Source organism: Sebastes umbrosus, chromosome 8 (assembly GCF_015220745.1).
Source record: "Sebastes umbrosus isolate fSebUmb1 chromosome 8, fSebUmb1.pri, whole genome shotgun sequence".
Classification (NCBI taxonomy): Eukaryota; Metazoa; Chordata; class Actinopteri; order Perciformes; family Sebastidae; genus Sebastes; species Sebastes umbrosus.
This window is the reverse complement of record NC_051276.1, coordinates 6,447,405-6,459,862: the sequence shown is the minus strand read 5'-3', so window position 1 is coordinate 6,459,862 and position 12,458 is coordinate 6,447,405. Positions and strand designations below refer to the sequence as shown.

General features: G+C 40.0%; 1 protein-coding gene across 3 annotated transcripts; it reads right to left on the bottom strand.

The window, feature by feature from the left end:
* Positions 1 to 348: 348 nt before the first annotated feature.
* On the bottom strand, positions 349 to 11,184 carry cep78 (centrosomal protein 78). Of its 3 annotated transcripts, none has more exons than XM_037777102.1 (16): positions 11,013 to 11,184; positions 9,750 to 10,018; positions 9,385 to 9,560; positions 9,017 to 9,089; positions 8,816 to 8,919; positions 8,477 to 8,651; positions 8,227 to 8,340; positions 7,808 to 7,872; positions 7,594 to 7,696; positions 6,508 to 6,625; positions 6,277 to 6,319; positions 5,991 to 6,146; positions 5,734 to 5,811; positions 5,139 to 5,320; positions 2,458 to 2,620; positions 349 to 1,553 (listed from the first exon to the last, which is right to left on the bottom strand). In XM_037777102.1, exons 2-16 carry the CDS (start codon positions 10,009 to 10,011, stop codon positions 993 to 995), a joined length of 2,373 nt encoding a protein of 790 aa, XP_037633030.1. In that variant the 5' UTR covers positions 10,012 to 10,018; positions 11,013 to 11,184; the 3' UTR covers positions 349 to 992. The 3 variants fall into 3 exon arrangements, with proteins under 3 accessions (XP_037633030.1, XP_037633029.1, XP_037633031.1); XM_037777101.1 differs by having other exon boundaries at positions 10,967 to 11,176; XM_037777103.1 differs by lacking the exon at positions 11,013 to 11,184 and having other exon boundaries at positions 9,385 to 9,441; positions 9,750 to 9,866.
* Positions 11,185 to 12,458: the final 1,274 nt, after the last annotated feature.

Here is a 12,458-nt window from a genome sequence, read left to right as displayed (position 1 = left end):
TTTCCTGGCACAATTTCACACGCTGACATGGTGCATGGGATGGACAAGTTAACAGTGGGAACGGAGAACTGCTAGCAACACATGTAGGAATGAGGATAAATACTGACTTTCAGGGTTCGTGTCACAACACATTGATTTCATCTGTTAAAATTTACTTCAGTATTAGTTCTCAGTGTTGCACCTGTTAATGACATAAACAGGGTATATTAGGAGATATAAAAAAAACTCCCCTCCCTAAAAAATTAGGGAAATACCAGTTTCATAATGCACTATGGCGGTGCATTTTTAATATTTCCGACTTTGGAGTGGCAGTAGACACCTTTTTGAATTTAGATGCTCAGAAACACATTTTGAAACTGCCAACACGTTTATTTAAAAATATACATTTTAGGGGAAATGTAGAGTATCCTAACAAGAACAACTAATGATGCAATTCTACATCATAGATTCTTTTTAAATGGACAAATTAGACATCTATCAAAAAACTCTAAAAAAAGAAATTGTGTAAAACAGCCGTAAAAGAGTAACAGTACATATGAAACAAGCAGTTATTTTTTTAAACTGATAGAATCAAATGATTATTTTCCTCTTGATGCATTCCCACATGAAACAACATCACAATGGGAAGAAATTGATTTGCATATTTGAATTGAGACTTGATTGAGGTGGGGTTAGCTTGGAAATCCAAATATCTACTATTACGCCTTACTGAATTAAACTGTTTTACTCTACATATCACCAAGTGCAAAATGTGTCTGCAAAAAAAGAAAAAAGAAGGTAAAATGTAAATACAAAAATATACATTGCATTGCTTTTTTGACACATTTGTCTCAATCTATAACGACTATTTGGACTTCTGGTCTTGCTTCTTCCAAAGATTTAAAATTAATTAATTATTTTAAAATTAAACTTAAAAAAGAGAAGTATAAATCTACATCATAAATAAGAAGTAACAGAGGGAGAAGGCACAGAGAGGCAGAGCTTTTCATGTTTCAGAAGGATTCATCATCTGACTGCCCCCCCAGACCGCCCAGAGACCTGATCTGCCTCCCCGGAGAGGCTCTCCCCTCTGACCCCGACTGACCTACTGTAACTAGCCTTCCCTTTGCCCTGTTCCTTGACCTTACAGATTCCACAGAGTCTGCCCTGTCACTGATGACTTCACTAACACTTGATCTAACAGACAATCCCCCATGAGACCCGTTGCTATGGGAAGAATGACTGTGAGCATAGCTGTATCCATGAGAGCCGTTGCTTCTGAGAGAGTTGCTGTTGTTGCTCTTGGGTTGGCTTGACTGAGTCTGAAAAGTTTTACCAAAGGAAAGCTTATCCAAGGATTTTTGGCTACGGAAACTGTGCTCAGAACCTGAGTCATGCTGGGTGTCGGGCTTTGAATATTTATCTGGTTCCTCTTCTCCACCAACGCCGGGGTGTGCTGCAGGGCCAGAGGCCTGATGGAAGGTCACATCTAGTAGCCGGTCTTCACGCAAAACCTCCCTGATAGAGGATGAACATCTGGGAGCGGTGGTGTCAGCTAGCAGGACGCGGCCTACCTAAAGACAAAAATTGGAGGTTTGATGAGAAAAATCAAGTTACTAATTATTAAATGAACCTTTTCAAGTTATTACTGGGATACAGGCTTTGGATTTAATGATACTACCAAAGACAGACACTCAATAGGATCTATAAGAAATCAACAGAAGACAGGATAACACCATAGACTGTATAAAATATGGACTAGTCTCCGTGACGTCAACCATATGTTTCTAAAGAGCCGATGTGAAGCTCAAAGTGGGTGGCTCTGGCCGTCGCCATCTTGACAGACAGCTAGCAGCTAGCGACCCGGTACAGCACCCATGACCGTGCCCTTAATTATGCCGGACTTTAAGCCTTAACATAATATAAACGGTTGAGTTGTATGAAAATTCAACCCCTGTACAGTTGTCATTAACGGGCAAATTAGCCATCAATACCAAAACTGTTTTTTGTACCAGTCTGTAAACACGTTTACTTCTGCTGTAAAGTTGGGCGTTCTAACATGGGGGTCAATGGGGATTGACTCACTGTTGGAGCCGGCCTTAAGTGGCCATTTGAAGATGTGCAGTTTTTAGCCCTTCCACATCATTTCTCGGCACTTGAGGTTGGCTTAGGTTAATAACAAAGGTTATTTGTCATGAGTGACATAAGTGACATGCACTTGTGGAGTGCTATGAAAGAGAACTTAGTGGTATGGTAATACAGCGGTTCAGCAGTGTTACAGCTCAGACGTGTTTAGGGCACACAGTTCCTCTTTGCAGAGGGCAAGTCTGTGGTGTTGTTAAACAATTCATCTTTCAACCGAAACACAATATTTGCGTAGATGTTTGGTCTCCTATGGTCAAGTAGACTCGCTGCTCCACTGTTTTAAAACTACATGCAAACATGATACTGAAATCCTCTTGCTTTGCATTCCCTTACCAAAGACGAAGCATCAGTCTTTGCCTGAACATCCCGATACTCCACTTTACTCAGTGATGTTGCAGCATCCAAACACGGTCCCACTGTAGAGGAGAGCTGAGGTCTTCCCGGAGGGGGGAAATCTGACTTGTCAATTCCAGCCATTGAAGCTAGCTGACCGAGGCTACGAAAAAAAAGAGAGATGAAATCAATCAAAGTTAAAGTAAAGGGTGCACGCATTTCACTAATGCACGACTGAAGCGTTCGCCGAAATAATCTGAGAGTGAATTAGTGAAAGTTGACAAATGCTACTTTACACACAGGTTACCTTTTCCCACAACAAATATACATAAAATGCCACTGTGATGCCACATTCATTAAGATTAATTACTTGAAGAGCATCTTTGCACCTGCTGTATGGCTTGCTCATACCGTCAAATTCAAGTATTTTAAAACAATATTTCACTAATACAAGGATTCTCTGTTGTGTGGGTCCCCTCTTTTAACAAAAAATAGCCAGAACACAGTAATGATGGAGAAAGTGAGTGAGGCAGAGTAAAGGGCAAAGCTGTAAGGATACTGCTTTGATACTTTTCACTGTGTAAAAAGATAAAATAATGGAAAAATGAGGAATGAACGAGAATTAAAGGTGAATTTTTAACTTAAAAAATAAGAAGCAACTGTCAGGTGTTTTTATCAATGCGGGAAACCCGGCAATGAATTGAGATTCTAACTCAACTACTCAGCATCCTTTAGTGGCCCTTGAGGATGAATCAAGGTAAACAATCAAAGACATTTAGATCAAAAGTAGATCAGGAATTTATGAGGAAAAATAAAAGGCTCAAAGAAATCAAAGAAAGCTCTCTTCTGAACTGGGCTCAGCCCCAGGTTTGTAAACAGAGGAAGCCAACAGGACCAGAACAAATAGATCTGTGTTATTAAAGGCCATCTCAGAACGAAACAGAAATCCAGCACCACATCTACGGTAAATGTGACGCTGTCTCCTGCCAGTTACCCTCAGTCCCATGAGTCATCTTTATGATTACACAAAAGGGCCTTAAAATACTCAATGGTTCAACTTTGACTTCTGATTGTCACATAGTCCAGTATGATGTACATCATCTACACAAGTTGATGTGGTTTTCATGATGTATCAATATCAGAATGTCTTCTTTCTCTGCAGTATATCACTCAGCACTAGTTTGGAGTGAATATTACAAAATACATCTATTGTTGCACCATCAAAAACATTTGAACTAAAACGATAAGTTGATTAATAAAGAAACAAAAATAGACCCGTTTTGTGTTTTTTAGGGGGTTGCAGGTGTTCTTTACGGGGAGATAGCAGGTCAACAGTAGATGTCACATAGAAGTGGTGTACATCATCTGAAAGCTGGGAACCTGAGGATTAATTTGAGTTGTTGCTCAGCACTGTGTCAAGTTGTTCTAGTCATAAATCAGAAATAAACATGAATGAATGAATGAATTATTTTAAATGAATTGTAAAAGTGTATAATGGTTTAGAACATTATGATAGAAGTATACGATGGTCATTCCCATGCTCTATTATGTCTCATAAGTTGTTGCAGCAATTTTTGGGTTGACACCATTTGTTACAGAGATTTAGAGCTAAATTAAAAAAAATGTTACCACATGAAAATTGATAAAATGATCAATAATCCCTCCAAAATACCACATTAAGACACCAAGACCTTGAGGAATACCATAGAAAAACCCATGCTGTGATTTGGCATAAAAAACTTTTGACATTTTGAGAATTCTGCAAGAATTGCATTTTTAGGCGAAGATGGCGAGCGCTTCTGTTGTGTAAACTGCTCACAAACCCCCTTATTGTCAATCTAGCTAGGAAAGCCATCCATCCTCTGAATGCTCTAAGTCTGTACTTTGTGGTTGTAAAGTTTCATGAGGCTGTGATTATCTTAGAGGTCACCACAGGTCATTTTATACAGTGGGGTCAAGTAAAAAAAAAAAAATGGTCTCACTACAATGACATGGCTGCTATGGGGACTAACATCATCGCACATGAATACAGTTGGGCTCATTGGACTGCATGGTTTTTGGCCCAAACTGCATGTGATTATCATAAAGTGAGCATGTCTGTAAATGGGAGACTCGTGGGTTCCCATAGAACCCATTTTCATTTACATATCTTGAGGTCAGAGGTCAAGGGACCCCTTTGAAAATGGCCATGCCAGTTTTTCCTCGCCTCCATGGTAGCATGACAGGGTTGTTACCAATGGATTTCTTGGGTTTTCTGGTTTCATATGATATATGTGTCTTCACTCTAGCCCTAGAACTGAACCTGCTAAAGCCTCTGAAAGACAGTAAAGTCAGTTGGGATCGTGCGTCTCAGGGGGTTAACTGAAAAAATAATAAATAGATTGATTGATAACAAAGGAACACATGACGAGGGGAAACATTGAGAGTTAAAAGAAATCAAAACAACTTTCTATGGGGATTCTGTCAGAGGGAAACTCAATTTCGACCCAGGGTGTGGAACAGGCCACCTGGTGGTGGTCAACGTGACCCAAACAAATGATGGAAAACCGGAATGACCAGAGATGCATAATGAAACTGAAAGCTGTTCAGTTTCATTATGAGTCATTGTTTAAACCGCCTAGACCCAGAACCAAATTGGCACGAAGAGAAATGTTGCACTGGCCAGTTTTAAGAAAACCCACCCAGCGTCCTTGAGGAGATCCAGGAAAGCGTGGAACTTGGTAAACGAGCTCTCAATGCTCTCGAGGACGGCTTCGTCTTCGAGAGCACTGAGAGCAGCTGGTGCTGATGCAGAGCCGGTGGCTGCGAGCGCCTCCGACAGGGACAGGTTGGTGTCACGAAGACGGGCGTTCTCCAACTCATACTGAATAGAAATGAGAAAAAGACATCTTGAAGCAAGTCTCTTATTAGTTCATTTACAAAACCATTTATATGAACATATTACAGTACTGTAACCTTGGTTTTGAGACATGACAACATTTCAGACTGAACAATAAACACTTCATTTAGAGTTATAACGACCATAATTATCAATTTCAGTGTGGCTGACTGACCCTCAAGCTATATAATGTTAGCGTGGAATAAAGATCCCGCTGTGTCATAACATCAAGTTTGGCACTGACAAGATCTCTAAAACTAAGGCTATAACAATGTCCACAGACTGCAAGACAATGCAAACCGGTAACTGTTGCCCAAAACAGTTGCGGTAGAGGAAAACAGAAGAAAATTTGATTACAAGCAAACTCATATGTTAGTATTTTTTGAGATTATCACTACCTCCATGAGCCTTGACTCAGCTTTCAGTCTGGCTCTGCGCTCCTCTGCCAGCCTCAGACGACACTCTTTTAGCTCCATCTGCAGGGCATGCATAAGAACACACAAAAACACACACATACACACACATACACACACATACACACACATACACACACACAAACACACAGCATGCTCCAATTAGTAAAGTAAACTGATCAAGTCCAAAAGCTTGGCCTTTGTCCTGTCTATAGGTTGGTAACCAGCCTGATGTGACTAACCTGCATATGTTCAAACTTCCGTCCAGTGATCCTGTCCTGGAGACGAGGCGAAGATGGTTTCTGCTCCACTTCCACCACCACTTCTTCCTCTTCCTCATCCTCATCCTCCTCTGCCTCTGAATCCGACTCAACAGTAACCTTCACCGTAGCTGCACCCTAATGAAAACCATACATTTCAACACACAATGAAAATACAGTTGGACTATACTTGACAGGGTTCTGATCCATTTTAAATTTCCAGTCATGTCTACAGTAATACACTGTACATAATCAAAAGGAAACTCACCTGAAAGCTTTGATCTATCACACAAACTCCAGGAGGCATACCTCTGCAAAAAATGCATCCATCAACATTATATTAGCCTTTGATTCACTGTGTGACATAAAACTGTGACATGTTGAGGATACATGTCCAGTAAATGTAGCCAAAAACTGTTCTATCAATGTTTTAAAATAGTAAATAGGATGTTTTCAATTTATAAATCTTTTTTTTTTAACTAATAGTAAATCTCCTCACCTCTGGCGTTCAGCTCGTGCAGCAGCACGCCAAGGCACATAACGGGAGCTGGAATAGGGCTTCTGCGTCTGAGCGGCACCTGAACTCCGTCCTGCAGGAGATGTTCCTTTACGAGGGGCTGCACCAGAAACAGAACCATGTAAAGAACTGGAAATTCACGAACGGAGAGCTTTTAGCTTCACAGGGATTTATTCTGGGAGCATTGGCTATTGGGCCCACAGACTCTGGTAGTAAGGGAGTGATATACTGTGCGGATCCATGAGGTGCTTTACATCTAAAAAAAAGCAGGTTTTAAACATCACAAGCAAAAGAGAATAAAGGCTGACGAGTCCAGCTGAAATTAGGTACTGTATCGGTTATTAGAGAGCATGGCACTCTTCATCTTTTGCTTTTGATATTTACTACAGGGTATCCAGAACAAAAGTATTTAAAATTGTTGACTTTGGCGTGAGGTAGGATCTACAGAATGTTGTAATATAAATAAAAGGTAGACTTATTGGTAAAAACATTTTTCACATTCTATCGAAGACATCTAAACAACATCAAACACTTTTTTGCAGCGGTCAGCAGAGCTGTCTGCAGCAACAAAGTGGCAACAGGATGAATTTCTTACCATGTCTCCAGATGACTTAAAAGCCAAAAGGTGAGAAGTCAGAAAGAGACAATATGAGTATGAGATAACGGACGCTATCTCGCACAGACTCAACACTGAAGGCGGTGCTCGCTTTTGCACAGGATGGAGGCTTGCAGATGTGCATTTCGACTACGTCTAAATGCCAAATCGGCAGTTTGGGAGTCTGAAAATCTCAAATTGTTTGAAGATAGCGACTTAGACAGTTCAGGTCAGCAGGGGAAAATGAACTTACAGACACAACACTAGATATTTTTATGAGCTTGGTGAAGTGCTGAGGTAAAACCTTTCCCTATGTTAACAAAAGTAAAAAATATATAAATATGCAAACTATACAAATATGTTTTGTCTGAGTAGGGGTAAAATGACCTCAACGATTTGAAATCACAGACAGGTGTCTTTAATTAATGTAACATCGTGAGAAACAAGAAAACAAAGTTATTCAGTACACATACCTATCCTAAATGTAGTTTTTCCTCTGACTGTGCTGGGTAGTGCTCGTCTCTTTGGACCAGAAGCTCTCTGTGGCTCTGAGGCTGCAGGCTTGATCCAGCAGTACTGCAGTGCAACATAAGGAAGATACAAGTTGTAACAAATATGAAGCAGGCATGCAAATACACCTCTCACTCAATTAGACTTTGAATGATGACATTAGCTCCAGACACTCACCTCTGGAGACTGTTTATTAGCATTCATCAGGACTTTCTCTAGTATAGTTTTAATTAGGACTTTGTCTGTAAAGAAAAAGAAAAATCATACACCGTTTTTTTCAGAGATGTTTCTGAACAATTACAGTATTAAAGTAATTAAAGTATTATAAGGCTATTATGGAATTTTCCTGGAGGGAAAAAGCAGTACATACTCAAAACTTGGTTAGAATTAGTATGGAATTGGGACACAGCGATACAAAAATCTTAAAAAAACAGTGCACTAGCTGCGCCTAGAGGCTCCAATGCTTATTACACCCACAATACAAAATGCTGTGTGGAACAAACAACATACCAAGAATGTATCATATTGGCCAAAGTTCTGTGCAGTGTGAAAAAAATCTAGAAAATGTTATGACTTTGATTGAGGGAGCTTCTTACCAATTAAAGGGTTACTACGAATATCCAGCACACAAAGAGCAGAATTAGTTTTCAAGGCTTCCAGCAAACGACGAGCTCCTTCGTTTGACAGGCCGCACCTCTGTAGGTCCACAGCTGTTCAACAAATCACAAAACAGAAACAGAAAAACCTGAGCAAAATTCCTTCAAAAAGGAAAACAGCAGCAACAAAAACAAACAAACTTTGCTTTGTCTCATTGTATTTCTTTCAAACTCACACACACCTACTAACCTTTAACCCAGAGGTCCTCCGTCAGCTCATGCGCTAGAGCAGAAGCACCCCGGTCCCCAATCAAAGTGTTACAGTTCAGGGTGACACGGCGGAGACCTCCCATTCCCTCAAACTGTGGCTGCCGATACCTCAGAGACTCTGCCCATGCTGTACCGTGCCTCTGCATTCCCTGATGCTGAGAAAAAAGATAAAAGCATTCTTATACAAATATGTATTTTTTTTTAATACAAGTCATTTTTTAAAAAGGTTCTGAGTTTAAAATGACTGATTAATTAATCACCACAGTAAACACATTAAAAATAGTATGGTAGGTAAAGTCTTAAAAATTACATATTACACCTTGATGATGCTGGCCATATGCTCTGCCCCTCTCCAGGTAAGATTGCATCCTGTAAAATCTACCGTCCTGATGCTTGTAGAATACTTCACACTTTGGCAAATGACTGAAACATGAAAATGGAAGTTACAAAGACAACATGCTGCACATACAGTACACTCCTGTGCAGGCTTTCTGAACAATAATACTGTGAATATACATACCCTCTAAACCCTCATCAGAGATCGGACAGTTAGCCAGAGATAGGTTTTCCAAGGAAGCACTTTTTGATAAACCCTGGAATGAAAACAAAACATGTATTATTAGTTTTTACCAATTTTCACTCTTGAACAGAGCAGCTGCTCGAATCAATATTCATCCAGGTTTTATCCACCACGGTTTACAGTAAACAGGGCTATTTCTCAACACTCACAGCTCAGAAATTGCCCCCGGTATTAGAGTGAAGAGAAAAGTTGGGAGTAAATGCGAATGAGCTTATGATTCTGTGCCAGTCTCTCTAAATAAGTAAGCAAACAATAATAAAATGGTTTAAAGTTCACTGTTTACACTGCAAATCATATTCTCAGGCTACCTTAGTCAAGGTGATGAGGTCCCTCTCCCTCAGTGGAAGTCCATTAAGCTGCAGAGTCTTGAGGTTGGAAGAGACAGTCAGACACTCTCTCAGGGCCTTGCACAACTTAAATGTCATGTCCTTAGAGCGAATGGCTGGGATCCTCTTCCTGAAGCTAGACTTATAGTACCTTCTATCTGAAATTGGTGGTGATATATGATTAGCGTTTGTATGCAAAATTGGTTATTATTCAAGTTTCAAGGCTTCTAATTAAACTCACCCTGTACTTGTTTCAATAACATAAGTAATTAAGAAGTTATACATTTTTTGTTTAAACTTTTTTCCTCACTGTTACTTGACTGTTACAGGTTTGTTTTTGGTCTTACCTGCATCTCCAGAAGCCAGACTAGCTTGGTATGGGCTACTTATTGCAATGTGGTGCAGGTGTTTGTTGATGCAGATGGAGTTGATAATGGGTGGCCAGTCTGTGAGTTTGACCCTGTCTCCACTGAAGTCTAGCATCCCTTTGTTGAGGTTCATCTTCACAGCAGGGAGAGGGATTGAGTCCTGTCTGGCACAGGCAAAGTCATAGTATGCCATAAAGTCCTGGGCACCCTGCCGCCGAATGTGAGCATTGTCTTGAACCATCTTTGACCTATAGGAACAAAAATATATTTTAAAAAGTCATTAAGCAACCTTTTCACTAGTCAGAATAATTCAGGGTTAATAATGCCATGAGATGTTATGGACTCCTCTGGTGCTGATGGAAAAACTGTATTGAAACATGATATCTATGCTGTCCCCATATAGAGGTAGGGTGCCACAGTTTGATAGTTGTTACCTAAAATGGTACGAATAAATAGGTTTTGATAGCTCTGTTCTCAGAAACTGATGGCCAGTAGTGAATAGGTCTATCTACACCTCTCCTGTCACTACTTGGTCAACTTATCCTTCTGTACTGTGAAAGTATCGAAACGCTTAGGGAAATACACACACCACGTATTCAGAAACTTTGCATTTGAAACAAGCTGTCAGGATTTCTGTCCATTTGTGATGTCACAAATATACAATATTTAGACCCTTTACACAGTTCTAAACATAAAAATTCTAAATGTGTTTAGAGTTTATTCCTGGTTGCAGAGTATGTGAATGTCATCAGCTGACAGGAGTTACACATGGACTCAAGCTGTTGCCTAGTAACGCAATCCTGTTGCAATTCCGTCGAATGGCACTGAAACAGGGCGTTTCAGACAGAGGGTAAATACAGGCATATTCAGGCTGACAGTATGGGAAAAATAAAGTTTTTTTGAACATTACAGCATGTAAACATGTTCTAGTAGAAACACAAAATACAAGTATGAACCTGAAAATAAGCACGATATGGGACCTTTAATAGATAGTTAGGTATGTACAGTGTAGTAGTTGGTTAGCTGTAGCTCAGCCAGTGGCGTTAGCAAGCTAAGCTCCTAGCAACGGTTGCCAGTGAAGGAGAGTGTCAGCTAGACTCTGCTGCTGCTAACGAGCCGTTAACGGTCATGTGTTTAGCTGTACCTTTCATACGTTATTAAACAACATTTAATCAAACTAAAGCAATATAATATACCTTCCACATGTAACTGAAGGCTCTATCTTCGTGGCATTGTTCTTACCACTGTCTGCAGCAAACTTCTGTTATTGTTGACGACGTGGACGAGCGCTCAAAAGTGGCGCTGTTGTGTCCCACTGCTCTTCCTCACTGAGTCCTCACTGAGTCCTCACTGCGTCCTCACTGCGTCCATCAGACCACTTCTGCCCCCTAGCGGAGCGGACACACAGGGGCAGGCAGGGGGAAGGCTCCATATACTGTCTAAAACTCATTCAAATGTATTTATGGATGATAAGAAAGTGTACAATAGATTGCATATGCTAAATACAAACCATAATTAATTCAAACAGCACAGGCATTAGTTAGAATATTAATCTGATGGAGATATGTAGTATCTTAAGGCAAGGCAAGGCAGCTTTATTTGTAGAGCACATTTCAGCAACAGGGCAATTCAAAGTGCTTTACATAAACATTCAAGAACATTGCAACAAAGTGCAAAAGAACATTAAGACATAATTGAAACAGTTATAAAAACATAAAAAACATTAAAGACAGAAAATAAAAACAAGCTAAAAATAAAAGCTAGGATAGAAGCTAAAATATAATATAACACACAAGAGTAAAATTTATAGTGCAGTATAAGATCATCATCTGGTTTAATAAAAGGTAGCAGCAAACAGGAAAGTTTTAAGCTTTGATTTAAAAGAACTCAGAGCTGGAGTTGGTCCTGCAGGTTTCTGGGAGCTTGTTCACAATATTTGGTGCATAAAAACTGAACGCTGCTTCTGCATGTTTAGTTCTGACTCTGGTGGACACTAAGCAGACCTGATCCAGATGACCTGAGAGGTCTGGATGGTTCATAACATAGCAGAAGATCAGAACTGTATTTTGGCCCTAAACCATTTAGTGCTTTGTAAACCAGCAGCAGTATTTTTAAATCAATTCTCTGAGACAGGGAGCCAGTGTAGAGACCTCAGAACTGGACTGAATCTGATCTTAAGAAAGAAAGAAGATAATTAGTAAATGCTATGGATAACCCTGAATATTAGAGAAAGCTGACTTGTATTACACTTAATCAACTTTAAGTATGATATGGTGATATGGTATTATTATTATTCTACATTATCATTATTTATTTATACATGCACTTCTTCTGGACCTGGACTCATTATTTCAACACATACATATTTGCACAATGCATGTAAAGTAATGTAAATGGTAAAAGGACTTGCACTTACATAGCACTTTACTAGTCTCAACCACTCAAAGCGCTTTACACTACATCTCAGCACACGCACACACACACACACACACACACACACACACACACACACACGCCCTGCCCATCATGATCTATTACAACCTTCGGGAGCAATTTGGGGGTTAAATATCTTGCTCAAGGATACTTTGACATGTGACTGCAGGAGCCAGGGATCGAACCACCTTCGATTGATGGACGACCTGCTCTACCTCTGAGCCACAACCGCACCTGTTGTTGTACTGTTTTACA

Bases quoted from the DNA above. Each gene is read 5' to 3' on its own strand.
- cep78 (XM_037777102.1), bottom strand. From the start codon at position 10,011: ATGGTTCAAGACAATGCTCACATTCGGCGGCAGGGTGCCCAGGACTTT. The intron at 8,341-8,476 runs GTTAGTAGGTGT...TTTGTTGAACAG, and splicing joins GGAGGACCTCTGGGTTAAAG to CTGTGGACCTACAGAGGTGC. The intron at 6,147-6,276 runs GTGAGTTTCCTT...GGTTTTCATTAG, and splicing joins TGATAGATCAAAGCTTTCAG to GGTGCAGCTACGGTGAAGGT.